The sequence below is a fragment of the Primulina eburnea genome, chromosome 1 (assembly GCF_022965805.1).
Source record: "Primulina eburnea isolate SZY01 chromosome 1, ASM2296580v1, whole genome shotgun sequence".
Classification (NCBI taxonomy): domain Eukaryota; kingdom Viridiplantae; phylum Streptophyta; class Magnoliopsida; order Lamiales; family Gesneriaceae; genus Primulina; species Primulina eburnea.
Window position 1 is genome coordinate 7,216,542 of NC_133101.1, and position 25,092 is coordinate 7,241,633.

At 33.7% G+C, this 25,092-nt stretch overlaps 1 protein-coding gene, 1 long non-coding RNA gene and 4 other non-coding genes across 7 annotated transcripts; 4 read left to right on the forward strand and 2 right to left on the reverse strand.

Moving 5' to 3' along the window:
- Positions 1-4,653: 4,653 nt before the first annotated feature.
- Positions 4,654-5,284, reverse strand: LOC140810844 (uncharacterized). 2 transcript variants are annotated; one of them, XR_012113319.1, is made up of 3 exons: positions 5,106-5,284; positions 4,918-5,018; positions 4,654-4,801 (listed from the first exon to the last, which is right to left on the reverse strand). It is a non-coding gene; the product is annotated as an uncharacterized lncRNA (long non-coding RNA). The 2 variants fall into 2 exon arrangements; XR_012113318.1 differs by having other exon boundaries at positions 4,654-4,852.
- A 5,812-nt stretch (positions 5,285-11,096) lies between these two features.
- Positions 11,097-20,768, reverse strand: LOC140825434 (protein ORANGE, chloroplastic). The gene is made up of 8 exons (XM_073187203.1): positions 20,481-20,768; positions 20,277-20,391; positions 20,097-20,213; positions 19,903-19,989; positions 14,235-14,311; positions 13,071-13,198; positions 12,409-12,545; positions 11,097-11,326 (listed from the first exon to the last, which is right to left on the reverse strand). The coding sequence occupies exons 1-8, from the start codon at positions 20,669-20,671 to the stop codon at positions 11,249-11,251; spliced, it is 930 nt and encodes a 309-aa protein (XP_073043304.1). The 5' UTR covers positions 20,672-20,768; the 3' UTR covers positions 11,097-11,248.
- A 2,186-nt stretch (positions 20,769-22,954) lies between these two features.
- Positions 22,955-23,061, forward strand: LOC140815411 (small nucleolar RNA Z107/R87). Its single transcript, XR_012114378.1, has one exon. It is a non-coding gene; the product is annotated as a small nucleolar RNA Z107/R87 (small nucleolar RNA).
- A 53-nt stretch (positions 23,062-23,114) lies between these two features.
- LOC140814805 (small nucleolar RNA R30/Z108) lies at positions 23,115-23,216 on the forward strand. Its single transcript, XR_012114166.1, has one exon. It is a non-coding gene; the product is annotated as a small nucleolar RNA R30/Z108 (small nucleolar RNA).
- A 51-nt stretch (positions 23,217-23,267) lies between these two features.
- Positions 23,268-23,365, forward strand: LOC140815418 (small nucleolar RNA snoR31). Its single transcript, XR_012114379.1, has one exon. It is a non-coding gene; the product is annotated as a small nucleolar RNA snoR31 (small nucleolar RNA).
- Positions 23,366-23,421: 56 nt separating this feature from the next.
- Positions 23,422-23,513, forward strand: LOC140815394 (small nucleolar RNA snoR31/Z110/Z27). Its single transcript, XR_012114374.1, has one exon. It is a non-coding gene; the product is annotated as a small nucleolar RNA snoR31/Z110/Z27 (small nucleolar RNA).
- Positions 23,514-25,092: the final 1,579 nt, after the last annotated feature.

Genomic DNA, 25,092 nt, shown 5'->3' on the forward strand with positions numbered 1-25,092 from the left:
TCTGTTTAGCCATGAAATTCACGAATGTGCTCAGTGCTTATTTGATAAACTTCTGATTTCCGACTACTGAATACCGATTACTGATTTCTGAACACTGATTTCTGTTATGAAAATAAGAATTTCTGTATATTTTCGTATTACTGTTCTGTAGGAAAATGATTTCGAAAACTGGGAGTTATTCCCGCCCCCGCTTACTGAGTGACAACCATATCACTCACCCACCAAAACATCTCAGATAAGAACGATGAAGAAAGGCTAGAAGAAGAGGAGCAAATTCAGTTATGGGGCTGGTGAAGAAGATTGTTAATTCTCAGTTTTATTTATGTTGTTTTCCGTTGCGTCTGTAAGACATTGTGATGTCTGGTTTGTTTTACATTTCCGCTGTAAAACATTAATTATTCGAGTTTGTATCAGACATTGAAATATTCAGATTTATGAATAAAAGACTGGTTTCTGAATTTCGTACTTCTGAGGCTTGTTGTTTTCGAATTTAAATTTGAGAGCAACGCCGGTATCAACCAACCCCCGTCCCGGACGTGACAACATAAATAAATCATCACTCAAGAAACTTGATTTTTGTTTTCTGGGATGAGTTTGGATCTAGTTAATGACAAAAACTTGTGTGAGACGGTCTCACTGGTCGTATTTTGTGAGACAGATCTCTTATTTGGGTCATTCATGAAAAACTATTACTTTTTATGTTAAAAAAATTATTTTTTATTGTGAATATCGGTAGGATTGACCCGTCTCACAGATAAAGATTCGTGAGACCGTCTCACAAGATGTGAGGCCCGGGGCCCAAGGGGGCGGAGGGTGATCGCCGGTGCCATGAGGTTGCACGGACAATGAGCGACTCCTGGCAGGCTTCTAGGCGGAGGGAACATGAATGAACCAATCTTACACCGAAATGAGAGCGATTTCGAAATTGTTCAATGTAATGGACTGTACAGTTGAAGAGGGCTTAAAAGATTTGATATGTACTACTCATATCAAGAAAGTGCATCTTCTTCTCGGTAGCTTATCACATAAGAACTCCAAAGTTAAGCGTGCTTGACTTGGGGCAATTTTGGGATGGGTGACCTTCTGGGAAGTTTCCTAGGGTGCGTGTGAGTGAGGACATAAGCACGCTGGAAAGACTCGTCTTGATACAGTGAGGACAATCGTCGAGTTTGGGACGTTACACAATAAACCTACTCTTAGTTAATATTCCTAATCGTGGTCAAGTCAGAAACCATCTTAAACCTCGTTTTGTCAAACTAGTAATAATGATTATAGTAATGATAATGATTAAACCACCGGGAAAGAAATGTCCCTCAATTACATAAAAAAAAAGTTTAAAAATTTTGGAAGGAGGAGCATCGTTTCTGGAAAAAAGAGCATGCTGCGATGAAGATTGGAAATATAAGGTGGATATGTAAATTGATTTTGATGAAGATTGATTTTATAATTTATTTAGATTGTTACGTTTATGATTTGTGTTGTATCTCGTTTTTCATATATACTTAACATATTGAAAGATGTTTTATGTAAATTTTTATTGATATTTAAAATAGTTATTGTTTCGATTAGTAAGTTATAATAATAATTGTTTTTTTACAGTTTTTTTTACATGTTTTTACATTTTATATTCAAAATAGATTTATAAGTAATAATTCAATGGGTTGCTGCTCAATGTTTAATTAATAGGTAAACAACAACAAAATATCTTAAATATAGAAAATAGCATCGGTTCTTAACCGTTGTCTTTCACTATCAAAGACAACGGTTTTTAACTGATATGGAATCCGTTCGAGTGGGTCTCATGTGAGACTGTCTCACGGATCTTAATCTGTGAGACGGGTCAATCCTACCCATATTCACAATATAAAGTAATACTCTTAGCATAAAAAATAATACTTTTTTCATGGATGACCCAAATAAGAGACCCGTCTCACAAATATGACCCGTGAGACCGTCTCACACAAGTTTTTGCCATAAAGAGTGAGTCTCATGTCAGACCGTCTAACGGATATTAATATGTGAGACGGGTCAACCCTACCCATATTCACAATAAAAATTAATACTCTTAGCATAAAAAGTAATATTTTTTCATGAATGACCCAAATAAGAGATCCGTCTCACAAATACGACCCGTGAGACCGTCTCACACAAGTTTTTGCCAATACAAAAAACGACTCATCAAATTTGGGTTTTCCCCATTAAAGAGATTATTATTATTAAAAAATATTTAGTTCCTAAATATCTCATGAAAAAATATATTAATTATTTTGAGATGATATTGATAAATATATAAAAACTAGGACATTTTTGTACGCAACATATTTATCCATTTAAATAATTATCTATACATCATAATTTTTTCTTTTTTCAAATTAATGATTTTTCACATATTTTTTTTATTAAGAATAATATAATTAAATAAAAATTTAATAATATATTGTCCTTTTGCACGCTTAAACAGTTGAATAATTAACTAAATATAATAATTTTTTTATTTTTAGATTAATTATTTTTCATTTGTTTTTTTTACGAGTAATATATTTATCTAATTTTGTTTAAATATATATAAATATAGAGAAAATTATGTTTATCTAATTTTTAAATAATATTATTTTTACATGAAGATAGATATATATATACTGTATATATCTTTAAATTTTAAAAAATTATTTCAAACTGAATATTATTTATGTCAATTAATTATTAATTTAAAAAATAATAAAAGGTGATATGTTATAGTTAGGTACAAAATTTATAGAATTTTATAATAAAAAATATATATAAAAATATCTATAAAACTTTGTAAAAAAATCTTCAAGAATCCATGTAAATCTATCTATTTATAAATATGTGAACATCAAATCCACGTAGAAATTTATCATGACTCTGATTGGAATACAATAGCACTAAAAGTTCTTGACTGCAAAAAAATCCAATCTCTCCCCCCATTGGAGAGAAGAAGAAAACGATGGCTTCTGAATTCGCCAACCTTTTCGATCGTCTTCCAACAGAGTTGATCATCTCTATTATTGAAAAAATCTCGGATGTCAAGTATCTATGCGTTTGCTATTCGGTCTCCAAGCTTTTCGCCGCACTTGTTCCTCAAACACGCTTTGTCTCTGTGCGAATTCCATCCGCAATTGACCGCTCATCTGCTGATGAAGAAGAACAGGTTTGGCCACCGGAAATTAAAAACTTTCTGAAAAAACTTTGTCGCGTGGAATATGTAACTATTCGGTTCTCTCTCTGCGATCCTATGATACCCCAAAGATATTCGGGACCTTTGGTTAGGTGGAAATCTGATTCTTCTCGATTCATCCTAGTTGTCGCCGAGAATTGTACAGACGATTCCATAGTCGAATCCAAGAGTGAATTGATGACACATGAGTGGTTTTTTGCTATCAGTTATTCGATTAGAATCCACCTGTATCATTTCGCAACGAGGGGTCTTCATATAAAAGAGCTTCTTCCTGTTCTTCCTAATCTAAAGAAGGTTTCAGTAGTTGAATCTTTGGAGCAGGGGAGTTTTGTCTGGGAAGAAGACATCGATAGTATGAAAACCGACGTAAGATCGTCGGGGGATAAGGATGTTCTCTGTCTGAAACTGTGGAGTGCCCCGTCGGTAAAACTGCCGATCACTGGATGTACCATGAAGAACGTGACCCTTATTTCGATCACAGAAATAGGTCTCCGTGGTTTCATGGAAGAGAGTTCATTCGAAGAGACAGAGTACCGCGAACTTGCCATGATCATGATGAAGGAATATCCCCGTTATCAAACTAGTTTTCCACTTCTCTTGGAATCCCCGATTGCCTGGATGAAAATTTTGGCATTGTGTATTTTAGATGCGAGATACAATAGAACTTATTGGATATGATTGGGTTAGAAATTATTATAAGAAAATTCAGGCAAAATTCAGAGTAGTAAAAAAAAGAACTTATACTTTTTTAAAAATAAAATTTCCTTAAAATGCGTACTTGGTAAACTTCGTAACTTGGTAAGTTTTTTTTTGATGACGTAAGAACCCGCGGCCGCTACGTTTCGATCGTTGTTAAACTTCGCAACTAACGCAATAGTCTGCAAACCACACTATCTAGATAAATCGCATTGGTCAAGCCCTGTGCGACAGGTTCTTCCGAGAAGATGTTTATAAGAAAAATCAAACGACTAGTCATTGGTCAAGCGCTCGCCAGCTCCATAAACTCGGACACTCCTTGGATGCTATTAGTGATTAAATTGTGGTTATCACCTTTAGGATTTTTTTTGCTATGCATCTTTATTGACGCATTGCTTGTCATCAAATAATTTTTTTAAAAAAAATAAATGTAGTTTATCGATTAAATATTATTTTATCAATTAATAAAAATGAGCAATTATATATTTTATTATTAAATATATTTATTTCAATCTTATAATACTATAAAATAAAATATTATTATAAAATATAAGAAAAATTACAATTATATTAATAATAATATATATTTATACAATCCTCCGATCGACGATGTCGCCGCCGCGCGAAAGATCTTCTGATACCATATTACACAGAGAGCAAGAGATTGAATATGGGGAATGTTCCTTCATTGAGAGAAGAATGAAAAATCTGCTGTTCAACTGTACAATGAGTTCTATTTATATTTTTCTGTTTTCAACATGGTACCTCAGTCAAGCCTCCATCGGTACTTACCTTCGTTCAAATTTCTGCTCATCTTTAATCAAATTCCTTGAAGGGATGTCAACATCAACCACATGAAAAACTCAGGTACCAGCCGTGCGACCCTTTTAGGAAACAGCGTCATCTCTTGGCTTTGTGTCAATGGAATTATAATTAAAACCACCAAAGAAACTTTATCTATGTAATCCAATACCGAAATTAGGACCCAAACAGTTTACACAAAAAAAAAAAGTGTATCGTACCCGGGATGTAAACATGCAATGCAAAGCAAAGTTGCCCTCCATGTGGCGGAAGCTACGGACTGGATTGGGTTGATCGCTTTGAACTAAGTAATCAAATGTACCTTTCACAAGCAAAACGTCAGCAGTTGGGAGACGAACATTACTTAAGAAGAAGAATGCACAGAAATGTGTACAGTCGGGGATATTACCCAGTGAATTAGGCGAATGGAGTACAGACAGAGGAGGTGGGGGGAGACTGACGGGTAATTGGGTCGGGTCGGTGACGCAGCGACTTCGGATTCTGAATCGGAGCCGGAGAAAGATTCCACATACGTGAGACGACGCCCTCATAGCTTCCATCTCCTCCTTGGCCCTTTGGTCAACCTTGCTTATTATTCATTATATTATTCATTAATATTCATTTTTTGTGTAAACTGAAAACATATTCTAGTGAATATTTTGTTTTAACTGTGTATAATTATTTATGTCTTAATTTACCTACATAAATCATTTGTGTGATAAAGTACTATAACACCGAACACAATACATATATCTGAAACGCACAATTCTTCTATTATTTAGTAATTGTAAATATACGATACAATATAATAGTAACACAAGCGCGAACGTTTCTGTCGTTACGGTCTCCCGTCAACTGTTATTTTTGGCCATCTATACCAGTACATCAATATTGTGATTATCTTTAGATTAACCTTGGTTATATCTCATTAATTCAGATAACCCGACTTAAATATTTTTTTCCAAAATAAATTTGAAGTTGGAAATTTAATCGATTAACAATTCATGTCAATATATTTGTGTGACCCTTATTTCGATCAGAGAAACAGGTCTCCATGGTTTCATGGACGAGAGTTCAATTCATTCGAAGAGACAGAGTGCCGCGAACTTGCCATGATCATGATGAAGGAATATCCCCGTTATCAAACTAGTTTTCCACTTCCCTTGGAATCCCCGATTGTCTGGATGAATATCTTGGCATCGTGTATTTTAGATGATTCATCCAGGCATCGTGTATTTTAGATGAGATACAGTAGAGTTCATCGTAGGTCTCTTTGATACATCATTTTTTTTCAAATTTTTCTTGGATATATTGTTTTATTCTGCATCTCAATTTATTTTTCTAGAATTAATTTACTTCATTATAGAGATTAATCGATCTTATAGTACATTGAAAAAATATTATATGAAGATGTTTATCGAGAATGATAGCTCGGTTTAAGCAAAAAGTGGAGGGAAACAGTTTAATTAATAAATTGATTCTTGAATAATAAAAATAAATAAATAAACTGATTATTACATATTGGTGAATTGATGAAAATAGTTTACACACACACACACACACACACACACACACATATATATATATATATATATATATATATATATATATATATATATATATATATATATATATATTGTAGAACCAAGCGTTTGCCGCTTTACCAAAAGCTATAGCTAGTGGTAATGGTGCAAATCAAATTTTTTAAACCGCACAGTAGTTCAAACACCACGGTTCAATAGCTCTACCAAACAGGGAGAATTATTGCATTCAACATATATATATATATATATATATATATATATATATATATATATATATATATATATATATATAATCTTGGATAAATGAAAGAAAAGAAGAGGAAGAATAAGGAGTTGTAAAGGAAGTGAGATGTCTCAAATGTGACTTGTACCATATTGAGAAAATAACAAAATGAAGTCTCCCTAATAAACTCTAAGTTGAGAAAAGGTTTGGGCCCCAAGGGATACCAGAAGTTTTTAGAAAAGGGAAGACGTTAATAGGCTGTGGCTTGATGAAACACACACGTGCGTGCGCTCGACTCGGCCCCAGCCCGGTTTGGCTCAGTGTTGTGTGGTCTTTTGACCGTACTAATCTTTTTTGGACAAAATTTATTGGAAAATAATTTTGTTGACAAGCACCTACACAGGAAAAACAGAAACCAGCGTGCATGTGAGATCACATTTTACAGAAGGTGCCGCACATATGCGCTCTAGAGTCCGCGCACATGCACGCGACCTACTGTTTTCTACGCACATAGGCAGAACAAGGCGCGCATATGCGCGAGCCTTTTTGGAAATCTCTCATGCGTTGTTTCAGAAAAAAACATGCGTGTCCCTTGGCTTCTTTTGCACCAAACATTGTGTTCTTTGACTAGAATTGTGGCTCTTCGATGCATCCGTTCTGGAAAGACATGTCTCTTCTACACATCCAATGATCACTTATAAATAATCACTCCATCCATCATTCAAAAGGTTGGAAAATTTCATGCCATCTAGTTGCATTTTATCCTCTTCAATACTTGAAAGTTCTTGCATAGTTTTGTTAGTTGATTTCGAGATTTGAAGTGCTGCAACTCTCGACGTGAAGTCGTTGTATCTTGGGGACGATTGCCTACAACGTACTATATACGGACAATTTCGTCTTGCGGAAAAAGGTTTTTCCTTGCCTCGACTTAAAATTGGTGCTGCTATTTTTCAGAAACGAGTGTATTCTAGACAAAATATATATATATATATATATACATAAAACACAAAGTAATTCTTTAATAAATACACACACATCTACACACACCGACCACCATATATATAAAGAGATGAATTAGCTTGGGCTAGCCCAAACAATCGTCCGCCCCATGAGCACGCAGTCGAATGCTCACGAGTTTGATTCATTTTCCTGATGAGCTCGTAATAGTTCATATATATATATATATATATATATATATATATATATAAACTTGGAACGAGTTCTTTAACATTTCTTGTCGTCTCTTGAGTTGATAAGCAAGAAACAGTTGCATGGTTCCAAAATTCAAACCTTCATAATATTTAATCGGAAGATTAAAGCAAGTTTTAACCATTTAATCAAAATATAATTTCACAAGTTTGTGTACTTTTGAAGATTTTATTTTGATGATATTTTGTAGTTCTTTATTTTAGGGGGGTGTATTCAATCTAAACTTTTAATGACTTTTATGGAATTTTAAAATCTAGAGGTATTCAATCTAAACTTTTAATGACTCTATATATGTTTAGTGGTATTCAACATGGATTTTGGTAGAGTTTTAAAAAGTCATGTGGTATTCAAACTTGACTTTTTAAAACTCTACAAAAGTCAAGAGGTATCCAAAAAATCCATAGATTTTCAAGGATTCTTATTTTATTATTCATGTACAAACCTTGAAGCCTTATGTACAGTTGCAGAAAATCTAAAATATTCTTCCACATATACCAAAGATTTTGATGGACTTTCTTTTTTGAAAAATACGCTATCTCTCTTCTATCTCAAGTCATCTATAGGGTTCTTCTCTCTCTCAAAAAAATTTCTTCTATTCAAAGGTATGATTGGTCAATCTTGAATTTATTATATTGCCAATATTTATGTGTAAAAATAGATGAATTGTTGTTTTTTTCTTGAATCATTATGATTATTGTATTTCATAAATTGTTCATTTTAATAAAATTTTATTATGAACTTATAAAAATATTGTTCATTAATATGTTGAATTGACATAAAGAATTGAAATTTTGATTTCAATAAATTGGATAGTTCATTTTTCGTTTTTCACAAATTAAATTTATTTAACCTTTAAATAAGTAAAATTTATTTACATTTTCATGAAATAAAAAAAATTTAAAATTTAATAGGTTATACATGTCCAATAATTATTTAAAAGAAATTAATAAAAAAATAAATCACAATTATAAAAGTTTACAAAAGTTTACAAAAGTCTACAAAAATCTTGAAAAAAAGTCTATTAAAGTCTATGAAATATGTTTTACAATTCCATGAGATTCTATAAAAGTCAATCAAAATCCATCAACTCCACAAAAGTCCACCTTTTAAAAAAAGTCATTAAAATTCATTAAAAGTTTAGATTGAATACACGATTAGTATTTTTTCCATCTAAAATTTGAGTTTTCCTTATATATAGGTTTTGTGATATATGTTATTATTTTATTAAAATTATGATCAATTGAAATTTGAACGTCTTTGTTGATGTATTTTAATTTCACATATATTCTTGTAAAATAATCTCAAAAATTAATTTATGAGACAGATCTCATGTCCTAATCAAAATATTATTTTTAACTAAATAAACAAATCTGGTTAACATGTTTCACGAATATAAATATGTGAGACAATCTCACAAAAACCATACCTTATTTATCTTGATATGTTCTTTTTGTTTCTTGTATCATTACGTGATGAATTATTTGTTAATGTTATTTAAAACAAAGATATATTTTGTCATAAAAAATTTAAATTTTTTATTGTTACATAAGATTTTTTCCATTTATTTTTTGTTGACATGTATGTTAGGCTACTAGTCCTTGAATTTTTTTATTTTTTTTTTGATGACGTAAGAACCCACAGCCGCTACGTTTCGATGCGTACTTGGTAAACTTCGCAACTAACGCAATAGTCTGCAAACCACACTATCTAGATAAACTGCATTGGTCAAGCCCTGCGCGACAGGCTCTTCCGAGAAAGTGTTGATAAGAAGAATCAAACAACTAACAATTGATCAAACGCTAGCCAACTCCATAAACTCGGACACTCCTTTGATGCTACCAGTGATTAAATTTCGGTTATCACCTTTAGGATTTTTTTTTTGTTATGCATCTTTGGGATTGATTGATGCATTGCTTGTCATTAATTAATTTTTGAAATAAAATTAATGTAGGTTATCGATTCGATATTATTTTATCAATTAATAAAAATGAGTAATTATATATTTTATTATTAAATATATTTATTTCAATCTTAAAATATTATAAAATAAAATTATGAATAAAATATTTATTATTAAATATAAGAAAAAATATAATAATAATAATAATATATATATATTCAACCCTCCGATCGACGATGTCGCCGCCGCGCAAAAGCTCTTCTGATACCATATTACATAGAGAGCAAGAGATTGAATATGGGGAATATTCCTTCATTGAGAGAAGAATGAAAAATCTGTTGTTCAACTGTACAATAAGTTCTATTTATATTTTGAGTGGGACTCATGTGAGACCGTCTCACAGATCTTAATTTATGAGACGGGTCAACCCTACTCATATTCACAATAAAAAGTAATACTCTAAGCATAAAAAGTAATACTTTTTTATCGATGATCCAAATAAGAGATCTGTCTCACAAATATAACCCGTGAGACCGTCTCACACAAGTTTTTGCCTTATATTTTTCTGTTTTCAACAACCACAACTCAGATATTTAACAACTTTATTAACTACTAACAACTCATTATAATTTAATATGAATATATCAAAAATTATCTAATAGCGAAGAATATTAACTTTGCCAAAATATATATAACATTCATAGATTAAAAGCTTTTCACGAAAAATAAAAGTTGTTGCATCTATGATTCAACATTGGGCAAAAACTTGTGTGAGACGGTCTCACGAGTCGTATTTGTGAGACGGATCTTTTATTTAGGTCACCTATTAAAAAGTATTACTTTTTATGCTAAGAGTATTACTTTTTAATATGAATATGGATAGGGTTGACCCGTCCAACAAATTATGATCCGTGAGACGGTCTCACATGATACTCACTCTTCAACATTGTACCTCAGTCAGTTAAGCCTCCATCAGTTACCTCCGAAGAAAGAAATATCCGCGTATTTCAAATAAATTCTTTGTTGGTAGTATGAGAAGAGCACCCAAGTTAGATTATTTATGAGTAACTCAGATATATGGCTTGTTACTTAAATTGAATTAATCCACAATCACCGAAATAATATATTAGAAAAGAGTAAATTGTTGAACTTTAAGACATGATATTTTTTTTATAAAATTACAACCTTGTCTTTCCTCGACTACTTTGTGTTCTCTTCCATATCTCAATCTTGTCTCACATTATAATTGCATCGATCATTTTAATTTGAAGTTGTCCTATACTATAAAATAATTTGAAAATCAGTGATTTGACGAGTTTTTCAAGAATAAAGCCAAAATTGGAAAAATAAAATCTTGAACACCATTTTCTATTGAGTAATGAACGTTTGTGAAATAAGAATCTACTGAGGTTTATTTTAGATATATATACTATCGATGATTTGATGTGATAATATATTGACGATTTAGCAGATTAATTTCTTCCTCTCTTTGTAAAATCAGCATTATAATTAAGCACAATGGAGTTGTCTAACCTTTTAAAGCTTGAACGTCTGGGAAACTATGTTGAAATCTTACAACCCAAATGTGGTCAATGCAGGTTTCAAGTTATGTACAAGCGAGTCATTCACATTCAGGGTTATACATCTTCGAAGCAGCCCGACGGCAACAAGCAGGATTAGTCGAAGGGATCGATACGTGGGTCGTGCTCGCTAGCCATAGCCATTCCAGTGCAAAGACAAGTAGGACACATCACCTGCAAAACAAAGACACCAGATTTGCTTGGCATTGTTCCCACATACCGGCTCATGTTGTTCATGGATCAGTAGCCCGATCCATTCCGTACATTTTTCAAAATATTGCCATTAAACTCATCCCCATTCGGGAGCATTCTATCATTTTAAGAGCAGCTTTGAGTCATAGAACGCTTAACTGATAGTTTGATTTGGGGGGTCAATGGAAGGCTTATTTTAAACTTCCCTAACACATTACAAACCATAAATCAATCCTTTGCTGAGGAGATTAAATTAAACACGAGAGAATCAATATTCCAAGTCATCAATCAAATTCATCCTTGAAGCTCATTATTTATGTTTCATTCATGAGTTTATATGACTTATTATTTCTATTTGTTATTTCTCGCTCTTGTCAGAGTCATCTTAGTAAACACCCTGAGACTGTAACTCTATGAAATTAACAAGAATATGTAGATTTGTAAGATCTTCCAGCAGAACGTGAGTGAGATAATTATGTTAGTCACTGGCACTTTAATTTATGCTAGTCACTGACACTTAAGTTGATGGAAAGAAGTTATCTTTGGAGCTCTCAAGACCAAAGAAGACTTGGAGATGCGTGTGTGTGGCTAGCTCAGAGTTACCAAGATCAAGCAGTGATATGGAACCTTAGTTGATGATTTATCAACGAGAAGAAAGGAATAGATGTGTAATGTTGAAACTTCATAAATCCTGTGTTCTTTACCGCTTTCATTTAATTTCATTTGCAATATTCACCTGCTTTATCATAATTGTTTGCTCGATCGAAAAGGATTTTGTCATGCAAACCCGAAGTTTGGCAAAATCATTTTAAAATGCTAAAGAATCCTAAAACCTATTTCATGCCCCCGGATTAGGTTCTACCAGATCTTATCTGACTAGCACAGTAGCACTAAAGTGGATAGGACTGTACACTCTTTTACTTAATTACCAGAGAAACTCAGTTTCAATCTTACAAGGTATGCTTATCATAAAAACTATCGAGATACCATAGACACGAACAGGAAGTAATATCTTGCATATGACAGGTGAATATAAATTTAAACTTGAAACGATGATGTCATACCTTTCCTGATCCTGAACAGTTAGAACACCGCTCTGTTTTAGGTGGCGACAAATGCTGGTTTCCACTGCCCAGTGCGGAAACTGGCTCAATAAGCACAAGAGATCCAGTGCTTGAACAGCGAGCACAAGCAAGATATCCTGTACATTGGAAACACTAAGTTCCACAAGCACAAAGATGCGTACCGTTTTTACACAGCTCGAGGTTTAGACCATCTGTTCAATATCTAATTTAACTTAGTTGGTCTTCAAAATGGAAACACTATTAGCACACACCATTGGAAAAACGGCAAGTCATTTGTGAAATCACAGATTTTAACTTATGTGGGTCAAGCCCAAAAGCCTTAGTCATTTTAGTTCATTAACGTGGCTTGGATCACGAGGTGCGGATGTCAATGAGGGACTTTTCTTTATGTACATATATCTATAGGGGTCATGAAAAGAACACAAGTTCGTTCCTGCCAAGACAGTTGGAATGTTGGATGACAGTTCCAACCACTGAAAAAAATATGTTTTCCTATCATTTGTATATTTTTTCGTATCCTCTCTAGTAGGATACTACCAACTACAGAACAATCAGGTGGATATAAAAGGTAATAATCAGACCAAGAATAAGAAATTCAAGCAGGGTAACTAGGTAGACGTCGAGTTTCATGGCATGTTTACCTGTACCAAGACAGTACTTGCATCTCTTATGTTCCTGCTGCTTCACATTATTTATCTCCACCACCATCAAAGCAGAAATCACTCCTACTGCTCCTCCCGAAAATGATGCCACGATTGGATCCACATCACTACAAGTTCATAAAATTGTGTTAATGAGGAGATTGAGAAATAATATTAAACCTTAAAATGTATAAAGAAATTGTAAAACTTTGTCATACACGTTAAAGTTCTTGAGTTATACTTTCCTCAAGCAGCCAACCCAAATAGAGTATGGCCAAACTAATTTTAAGATCTTACCAGTTTGTAAGTCATAAATCTTATATTAAAATTAAGTACTTAATACGATTGGAAAAATCAGAAAAAAAATCGAGAAGAATAAGGAGAAGATAAAATATGCTATCAGAAAAAAAAATCGAGAAGAATAAGGAGAAAAATTCCCAGTTAAGATTATAATAATATGTCCTATCAAGTCTTTCTTCAAAACGAAAGCCAAAAAATATCGAACATGGACCAGGCCCCAATTTTTCACCTCATACTGATATCAGCAGTTGATGACATTCCATCATCCAGTATACACTTAAACTAATAACAAAAACCAAGTAACCAACATTTTGTACAGAAAAAGTAGACAGGGCACAGCTGATCTGACCACTTAGGCCGCCCTAAACAAATCTAAGTTTTGTCATAATTAATAATTAGAGGCAAATGGAGGAGAGATAGTATTAGATACTCGGTCCTTATCTAACAGATAAATTTTTGAAGATGGACTATTCCCCAGTTTTCTTCACTAAAGCCAGCTGTTTTGACATGCAATCATCCTCGGTACATTTACACTGATAATAAAAACCAACATTTTGTACAATGACAGTTGACAGCGCACTGCTGTCTTTGGCCACCTAACCAAATCTAAGTTATGTTATAATTTATAAGTAGAGGCAATGTGGAATAGACAGTATTTGATACTCAATCCTCATCTAACAGATAAATTTTTGAAAATGTGAGCATATTTAAATACTTCGGGCTCCTTGCATTGCACATAAAATTCTTGGAGCAGCAAAAGATACAGCTGTGGTTTCTATGCTTAAGTGAGAGCTGGAAAACATGCCAGATTCATTGCTTCAAAAAGAACATGAAGTCTTAAATAGGGAAGCTCTAAAATCATACCTCAATTGCATTGGAAGATGCATACTGCTAATAAAATCAGCATATGATGTCCCACCCAAACCCAGTTTGAGCTCTAGCTGACATAAGCAACAGAAAGCAAATGCTAGGATTAGAACATTTGCAGATTTCTAACTCCACACTTGATGAAAGTATTTTCACTTTAGTTTTCTTTTTTGCAATGGTAGATTCACTTGTTTATGAATCACGTTGGGAGTAGATTTGGCTGTCATAAATTACATTACTACTCAACAAATGAGAAAACGACGGATAATTCTATTTTTACTGATTAAAAAGAAGGGATGGAAATAAAGTGAATTACAGATTTTCATATCATTACTGGCCACCAATGCCTTTCCCATATTATTATCTCAGCTCAAGTTTGGCTATCGTCAAGCTTGAATTAATGAGATTGAATATTAAAAAAACATAATATATATTGCTCAAATACTATGACGTTTCAAAATTAGTGAAATTAATTTCAGATATAATAATATGTGTTCATTAGAAAGGTGATCCAAGATTCTCTTTCTAATACATTTTAATCAGTTATTGATAACTGATTCTGAATCCAGTCGACTATAAAATTAGTTGAATACGTGGGAGCTCTACTTGAAATTCATGAGCATGTAGATATTAGTCTAAAAAACTTTATGTTGAGTGACTTAGTTAGTTTGGTAATTGGCTTCTTACTGTGAAGCAATAAAACGTGTTTTGTTATTTTAGGCTTTTAGCAACTTTACGGTTACAGTAGTTGGTTTAGTATTTGTAATTAAACACACAACATTTTTTCTTTTAGTACGAAATAAGATGCAGAGTTCATCTTCTTCGGTTTTCCCTCTCCACATTTAACATGGTATCAGAGCAAGGGTTTCGATCCCACTCCTCGATGCAATACAGATTCTAGCTTATTCGGATGGAATGCGTTGCGATTCGAGCTGTTTCAATCCAATCTGAAAATTGAGGCGATAGACAGAAGCCAGACTGAAATAGCGACTGTCAAATAGCTTGATTGATCAGTGCTAGCTTTAAATCATGGCGAATTCAGGTAATTTCAACGATCCTTTGTTTTTGCATCCTTCCGATACGCCAGGAATGAATTTGGTGAATGATCAATTGCTTGGAGTAGAAAATTATGGCATTTGGAGTCGAGCTATGATAATAGCATTGAAGGCTAAAAATAAGATTGCGTTCATCGATGGATCATTTCCACGCCCTGCGGTTGGACATGGTTCTTTACTGCAGTGGGAACGATGCAACGCTTTAGTTCTGTTGTGGCTTATGAATACTGTATCTAAGGAGATCTACGGAAGGATTGTATATTCAACAGATGCTTCAATGGTTTGGGATGATTTGAAAGAGCAATTTGATAAAGTGAATGGTTCTCGTATTTTTTCGATTCATCGTGATATAAGCAGATTAACTCAAGGAAATAATACTATTTCAGCTTACTATTCAAAACTCAAACATATGTGGGATGAGTATGCTTCATTGGTAACGCTTCCTTCTTGTGAATGTGATACAGCAAGGAAGTATGTGAGTCGTGATCAGCAACAAAAATTACTTCAATTTCTTATAGGATTGAATGATAGTTATATGGCGGTTCGTAGCCAAATTCTTATGATGAGTCCACTTCCGAGTGTTGGGCAAGCCTTTTCTATTATATCGCAAGAAGAATCTCACAGATCATTGATGTCCGTAATCCCTCAACCAGCATCTGTGTTCTACTCAACACAATACAAACCTGAAGAGTCAAAGAGAAATCAATCATATTATGAGGATTCAAAGAGAAGTCAGCCTTACTGTGATCATTGCCATTGGACAGGACATACTAAAGCTGTGTGTTATAAACTAGTTGGATATCCACTAGGGCATCGATTATATGGGCAGCAACCATATGGGCAGCAACCATATGGGCAGCAACCTCGTGGTGGTGACTATAAAAAAAATCCAAGGGGCTTTGTAAAACCAAAGAAACCTACTACAGCTGTGAACTTGGCTGAGGATAATGCTCCTAAAGAATATTTGACAGAAGAAAGTGGGTCACAAGCTCCTATTGCACCTACTCCAGTGTTTTCTCAAGAGCAGTATGCTGAAATAATGAAGCTGTTAGGAGGCCATAACATACATACAACAAGTACACCAGTTGCTAATATGGCAGGTAATAATACTGCAAAAGCATTCACAAACTGGATAATAGACACAGGTGCAAATGAACATATGACTGGGCGTCTATCATTGCTGCAAGATGCTAAAACCATGGCCAATGCATCTAATTCTGTAAAATTGCCAAATGGTGATAAGCTGCCTATTAGCCACGTCGGTTCTATTACCCTGTCTCCCTTACTCACCCTGCATAATGTGCTTGGTGTTCCCCATTTTCAGTTCAATCTATTGTCTGTTTCCACACTTACCAAATCTCACAATTGTTCTGTCACTTTTTATCCTTCGTTTTGCTTATTTCAGGACCTAACGAGTGGGAAGATAGTTGGGATTGGTAAAGAAAGGAATGGACAGTACCATCTTGTTGACCACTTGATCCAGCACTTCAATCCATCACCTACTGTAAACTCGTTACCTTTGTCTAATTCTAGTTGCAATACTTTGCATTACCAGAATAATTTTGTGCGTAATAGTTCAATGTCAATTGATTGTGATGTTTGGCATCAAATGTTAGGACATATGTCAGTTTCTAGGATGCAATTGTTACCTTTTCTAAAAAAATTTGTATCAATAAATCATTGTTCAATCTGTCCACAATCGAAGCAATCCAAACTTGCATTTCCCAAGTCAAGTTTTACAAAAACCTTGTCCCTTTTTCAACTTGTACACATGGACATTTGGGGTTCATTTAATGCATCTACGTACAATGGGGAGAAATATTTCTTGACAATTGTTGATGATTTCTCAAGAGGGACATGGGTATTCTTAATGCAATCCAAGCTGGATGTATTGGGAATTCTTAAACATTTCTTTGCCTTGGTTCATACCCAATTCTCTACTCATATTAAATCTATTCGGTCCGATAATGCTGCTGATTTTTTCAAATCAGAATGTAGCGATTTTTTTGCCTCCCAAGGTGTTATCCACTTCAGTTCTTGTCCTTACACTCCACAACAAAATGGGGTGGTTGAACGTAAGCATAGACACATCCTTGACATAGCTCGATCCTTAAGATTCCAAGCTTCTCTCCCTTTGAGGTTTTGGGGTGATTGTGTGTTGACATCAGTTTATCTAATCAATAGAACACCAAGTCCCTTACTGGGAAACAAAACTCCTTTTGAGATCTTGTTTAACAAGAGTCCAACATATGATCATCTTAGAGTGTTAGGCTGCCTTTGCTATGTTGTAGCTTCTCCTTTTGAGCATAAATTTTCAGCTCGTGCGGCAACCTGCGTATTTTTGGGATACTCCAATGTTCAAAAGGGATATAAAGTCATGAATATTCAAACCAAAAGATTTCTTGTCTCACGAGATGTTGTGTTTCATGAGAACATATTTCCTTTTAATGGCAAGGTGCCAATTGTTTTCCCATTCCCATCCTCGATGTCTTGTCCAGAAACTTTTTTTGAAGATGATAAAGATGACTGTCTTCGTCCATCTATAACTGAGTCTCCAATTTCTTCTATACCTGATGGTGCTCATCCATTACCACTGAGACGATCTTCCAGAACGAAGACCATTCCTCAGTGGACCAAAGATTTTTCTTGACCTACAATACATCACAGCAACTCCACTCAATGCTTGTATCCTATTTCTCAACACCTTTCTTATTCCAAATTCTCTCCAGCTTATCAAAAATTTGCAGCTGCTATTTCTTCATTTTCAGAACCTCGCTTTTATCATGAGGCAATAAAGAATTCTAGATGGCAAAAGGCTATGGAATTAGAACTTGCCGCTTTGGATTCGAATGGGACTTGGGATGTGGTTGATCTTCCTGATAATGTTAAACCCATTGGTTGTCGATGGGTGTACAAAGTGAAACATCATCCGGATGGATCCGTTGACAAATACAAAGCTCGTTTGGTTGCCAAAGGGTATACACAACAGCCGGGGATCGATTTCCATGACACTTTTTCTCCTACTGCCAAAATCGTCACCATACGCTGCTTGCTTAGCTTGGCAGCTAGCAACCATTGGCCATTAACTCAGATGGACGTTGCTAATGCTTTCATTCAAGGTGATTTAGATGAGGAGATCTTTATGACACTCCCATCTGGTTATCACATTCAAAACCCTCATAAAGTATGTCGTTTGCGCAAATCCTTGTATGGCCTTAAGCAGGCTTCGCGACAATGGAATCATAAATTTGCAGGCATCATGCAGGTTACACACAATCACACCATGATCACTCTCTATTTACCAAACGTGACTCCCAGAATATCACTATCTTGGTGGTTTATGTGGATGATATTGTCATCACAGGAAGTAATTCAGATTTGATTGCGGAGTTGAAGCATTTTTTACACTCTCGGTTGCAAATCCGAGACCTTGGTAAGCTAAAATATTTCTTGGGTATTGAGATTGCTAGATCATCCGAAGGCATATACCTCAATCAGCGCAAGTATGCTTTAGAACTAATTGCAGATTCCGGTATATCTGGGAGTAGACCTTTTGAGACTCCGATGGAACAGAATAAGAAGTTGACCACTAAAGAATTGGATAGCATTATTGATCAAGCCAAACATGAGAGTGCTTCTGACCCTTTGCTGCTCAGTCTTGATTCTTATCAGCGGTTGGTTGGTCGACTAATCTACCTCACCATCACACGGTCTGATATATCATATGTGGTTCAACATCTCAGCCAATTCATGCATTCGCCGAAGCAATCTCATATGGATGCTGCGGTCAGAGTACTCAAATATCTGAAATGCTCTCCTGGTCTTGGGATTTTTTTACCAGCCCGAAATTCTATGGTTCTTTCAGCTTATTGTGATTCCGATTGGGCTTCCTGTCCCATGACGAGGCGTTCATTGACTGGATTTTGTGTTAAACTTGGTAGTTCGTTGTTGTCTTGGAGAACCAAGAAGCAAAACACAGTGTCAAGATCATCGGCTGAAGCCGAATACCGAGCCATGGCAACCACTACTTGCGAAATTGTTTGGATTTGTGGTATCTTGCATGATATGGGAGTCATTTTTCCTCAACCAGCCACTCTTTACTGTGACAATATGGCAGCACTTCATATTGCTGCAAATCCTATGTATCATGAACGTACTAAACATATTGAGATCGATTGTCACGTCGTCCGCGAGAAAATCATGCTGGGCCTTCTTCAGACTGCTCATGTTTCCTCTACTGATCAACTTCCTGACATCTTCACCAAGAGCCTAGGCAAAGATCAGCACCATTATCTACTGGCCAAGCTTGGTACTCGAAATCTGTACCAAACTTGAGGGGGGTATGTTGAGTGACTTAGTTAGTTTGGTAATTGGCTTCTTACTGTGAAGCAATAAAACGTGTTTTGTTATTTTAGGCTTTTAGCAACTTTACGGTTACAGTAGTTGGTTTAGTATTTTTAATTAAACACACAACATTTTTTCTTTTAGTACGAAATAAGATGCAGAGTTCATCTTCTTCGGTTTTCCCTCTCCACATTTAACACTTTAAAAGCTCGATCTTAGCACACAACATATTTACACCCACGGAGCTGTAAATTGGCAGAACTTACCGTGGGAGCTAGAAGACCACCAAAAAGCATGACTCCAGCAATAAGAGAGAAACAAGAAGCATAGTATTGCTTCAGATTCGAAGAGTTCTGGAAGAAACATACTTATCAGACAACACTCTATAAGAACTAATAACTCTGTAGGTGTCAATTAATCAAACAATTGGTTCCATATAAGACAATGAGACATGACTTACCAAAGGAGGTAAAAAAGGAATAAATGAAGGGAAACTGGGAAGCTCGCTTTCTTGATTTTCCTTTACAATCCCTAGCTCTGCGCGTTTAATCCTTTGCTGTATTCTAAGCCGCCGCACCTACACAAATTTCATGGTGACAAAGCTATAACAAAAGTAAGATTAAATAATTTTAACACTAACCTCCTCCATCTGCAAAAATATTTTATTTCGTCGACTCCGGATATTATCCTGAATTTCCTGTAATTCCATTTTCGCAAAGTCCTGTACTGTCTCCGGTCCTTCAATTATGCAGAATCTGTATAAATAGAACAAAAACACCTCCAACCAATTCGAATTAAAACATTTAAAAAGTAATCAATACACTATCAATTCATACACACGTACGCAGAAGAATTTTTATCAGTCGAGGAATTGGAATCAACGGAAGCAGCAAAAGAGGAGGATTCGGCGTCGGAAGCCTTGGATCTCCATTTGATGTTGGATTTTAGCTTCCCCTGGAGGTAGCATCGAGAGTGCGATGAATAAAACGGCGTCGCCACATGAGAAACTGGTAGAATTCGACCTGAACAGAGCATTTTCCTGGGGAAATTGCCGATCAACACGAGGAATTCGATCAGAGGTGACGAATGGAGACAAAGAGCATCATTGCTGTCTGAGAGTGCAAGTGGTGAGAATTTTTATATTGTTGCTCGTATATATTTATATTAAATTATCTGGGGTTTGATTTCCACGTGTGCACATCCTATTAGCTGACCCGCACAAATATAAATTATATACATAATATCTATATTATAATATTTTTTTTAACTAACCTCGTCGCCATCTTTCGATATAATAAATTTGAGTTAATATAATAGTTTATAAATCACGTTGATCAAGTAATTATATTGAATAAATTTTCATATTAAAACAATAGACTGCAAATTACGTTAAATAAATAAATTATAATAGCAATAGAACCTACTGATAAAATATTGATACAAAAAATCGAACTTTTCAACTACTTTAACAACTCACACAGTTTTACATCCTCGAGGGAGTCTATAGTATAAAGAGGCTTGAGACATTATACCTATAATATTTTTAGTTAGGAAAAATGTTTGATGACAATGAATTTTTAAATTCGAGATTTAGACGTTAGAATTATAATTCACCTTTTTATTTTAACGTTTCTCCTCGATAATCCATCATGCTTCATAGTTTTTTAATCTTATCTAAAATAACTATAATTTTGTTTTTTAAAAAAACTATATTATATGGTATTTTTGTAAATTCACAACAATGTCATCTGTCATTGTTGTCACGTAATCATATATTCTTTGTATTATTCATAGTCATAATAACTATCGACAATTTACTTCATTCTTGTCCCACGGTGGGTTGTGGTGTTCATTTGTATCCATAATTTTCATGGATAAAATATAAAATTTTAATCTTATATTATTTTTTCATAAAAAATCGATTTTTGTGCTCTAAAATTCTAAACAATATAGCTACACTATACGTTGTACTGCGACACGATAAAAAAATTTAGGGGTCGAATTGATGTCAAGGTATTATCATAATGACAATTAGATATATAGTTGATTTATATATGAATAAGATTCATATTAGATGATCTCGTAAATATAAATATGAGAGGGGTCGACTCGAATCATACTTAGAGTAAAAAGTAATACTTATGATGTAAAAAAAATATTTTAATGAGTCGAATGAGATAAAATATTACTCTCACAAAATCTAACCATGAAACAATTTCATGCGAATTTTTGTATGTATATATATATATATATAACCTATATATTAGGTATTTCATTTTAGTGGATAAGGTTTGGCTTCCATTGTGCTCGAATGAAAGTGATGGTGTGGTCGTACATATGGAACTTTGTGCTAAAAAATTGATGTTTTTTTACTGATAAAGTTATCCTAAATAACTTACCTTTCTGAAAGCGATGTCCATCTATCTGTTACGTCCACGAATTTATTTGATGGAAACTGTGATTCTGATTGGTCAATAATTAAATTTGGAAAAATCTTATTAGATAATTTTGTTCATGACTATAAAACTCGTAGTATCTATTTTTTGGTGTGTAATGAGTAAACATGCAAACCACGTTAACAATATCAATTACACTGGACAAATTTTGTGCGATTTACTCGCCCGAAAAAGTGTTGATAAGGAAAATCGAACTACTGATTATTGGTAAAATGCTTACTTATTCCATCAACTTGAACGCCATCTCGAGAGCAATATATTAGAAATTATTGGAAGCCGGCGAGGGATCAAAGGAAGGAATTCTTCTATATATATAATTCTAATTTATCTGCTGTCACGTCTATTTTCTTGTTGTAATTTACCCAATTATTCATTCTAACTTATTAATTTTATTCAATTTGCTTGATGAACTGGACATAGGTCAGCCGAAGAATATGACAATACTATATATTCGAATGGGAAATGTGCAGAAAATTGAAATTGGGTATTACAGAAACTTCAATTCCCAGTTTCGAAACTAGTGGGCCGTAACTTGGTTCCCTTGAGTTTTTTCATTGTTAGCGAACATTGTTTGGGCTCAAATTGTTCGATCCAAAAATGGGCCGAGGGAAAGGGTACCAAAAGCCCACCAACAAGAAATCACCAAACCCTAAAAACGAGTCCTTTATATAAACCACCATTTCTCCAACACAGCTGCCATCCTTCCACTCTCGAAGCTTTTCAACTCCAATTTTATTCTGAATCATCTTTTTTTCTTCTTCTTTGTTTGCAATTTTTTTTTTATCGTTCACAAATTATTCAATCAGTTTATTTATTTATTATTTTATCTGCTTTCAATGTTGAAACAATCGACTGAAATCAGAATCGCGATGACGACTTCTTAATTCAAGCTCAACAGACCGGATTGCAGGTATTTTCTCTCCGGAGATGGTTACTTGCATGTCGATTACCCCGCTGAACCGAGCGATTCCATTATTTTTTTGTTCATCTTTGATTTTCACTATATATTTTTTTGTTGGGAAATCGATTGCGATGAGGATTGAAAGCTCCCTCTTCTGAAGATTAATTGAGGACGCTTTGCTGGCAGAATCGAACCAATTAACAATCTTGCCACTTCTGAGTGAATCGATTTTCCCCGATTAATTTTTGTTATTTGGATTTTGATTTGTTTTTGGTGGATGAGGATGAAGCAAAAATCAAAATTTCCAACACTTGGACTGAGAGACCAGATCTCTAAGTGATGCCACAAACAAAGTATTGCTACTGAATTCACTCGAATATATATTTTCTTAAAATTTGGTGAAAAAAATAAATCTTTAGAATGTTAAGGTCGTCAAGTGAGGAGTATTTGAATAAATCTTAGGACACCTTTGGACACAGTGTTACTGTGAATGAAAAGGAAACATTATTCTGATGATGGCCGATTGCATTACAAGCCCCAAACGAAGTAGATAATTATTTTGGTTCAATGAAAGCATAATTTTATAGAGTTTGTGAGGGAAAATGTGTGTTTATTTTTTATTTTTTGAAAATAATTTGGGAAAATAAATTTGTATGTCAAAGATAAATATGAGAAAATCATGATGTTCGAGTCTGGGTGCAAATGAATCGAATTGAATCAAATATGAAGAAAATTGGACAGTTCGAATTAGTTCTGTTCTAGCTGGATTCAAAATTTTAAATTTTTTGCTCAACTTTGGTTAATTGAGTACGGATCGAAATATTCGAGTTTGTTAGTAAGTTATTCGATTTATTATTATTTGAGTGGGTTTCATGTGAGAGACGGGTCAATCTTACTCATATTTTCGATAAAAAATAATACTCTTAAGCATAGTTTGGTACACATGATAGGATAAACATGTGATATATAATATAATGATAAGTTAAGGATAAATAAGGTGTATGATATTATATTTAATGTTTGGTATCATTTTAATAAGAGTGATTAAATTTATATATTAGATTGTAATGACAAATTTAACCTTATCATAATAAATTTTATAATTTCAAAGTTGTAGTTTGAATTCATATTTTTTATTTGTTCATGTGTCGATAGTACTTGCATGATTTATTTATTTTTACCTAATTTTATATATTATATAATATGATAATTGAGTCTTGATTTTGTGAATCAAGTCAAATATCAATTTTTAAGGATAATCGAGTGATAATAATAATTTTATTGATATTTATAAAAATTATTTATATAATTATCTCGAAATCATTTATATAATTACTATATTATATAATATATAAAAATAAATAAAATATTTATTTGATTTTAATTTCTACCTACTAGCATATATTTATAAAAAAATAATTTATAAATTGAGGGTAATTAAGTCATTTGTAGTGTATTTTATCATTTGATTAAAATTATCACATCTTCTATTAGTGATATTTTATCCTTCTAAAAAATTATTTATCAAGGGCCCATGATATTATCATGAGCTTTTTAAAAAAGTACCAAACATGGTATAAAGAGGATTATTTATCAATCACTCTCTTATCTCATGTATCAAACTATGTCTTATTATAAAAAATAATACTTTTTCATAGATAATATACGACCCGTGAAATCGTCTCACACAAGTTTTTGTTTTATTATTTAATATATTATATTGAAAAAATATTTAGGCTCGAGCAGAAAACCAAAATAATTTTGCTCTAGTTTGATATTTATTTATTTAATTTATTATATTGATAAGATATTTAGGCTCGTGAGCAGAAAACCAAAATAATTAGCGCACTAGTTTGCCTCACAAGAAAGTTCAAATTCGCTCGAATTCGATCCGAATTCGATAAACTCTCGTACAAATCAAGTATCTTGGAGACGGTGGAAATTGGTTCGATTCATTTACTCCAGTACGTCCGAGCCACCTGTCTGAAAATTGATCAAACTTAAATTAAGTATAAATGAAAAGTTAGCCAACATCATATTGTAATGAATGGATATAATTAGATATAAAAAAATTAATGTTACATATTTTTTTGTCACTG

Bases quoted from the DNA above. Each gene is read 5' to 3' on its own strand.
- LOC140825434 (XM_073187203.1), bottom strand. From the start codon at position 20,671: ATGCTCTGTTCAGGTCGAATTCTACCAGTTTCTCATGTGGCGACGCCG. The intron at 20,214-20,276 runs GTTAGTGTTAAA...AAATTTGTGTAG, and splicing joins TATTTTTGCAGATGGAGGAG to GTGCGGCGGCTTAGAATACA. The intron at 12,546-13,070 runs GTAAACATGCCA...TCCAATGTACAG, and splicing joins CAAGTACTGTCTTGGTACAG to GATATCTTGCTTGTGCTCGC.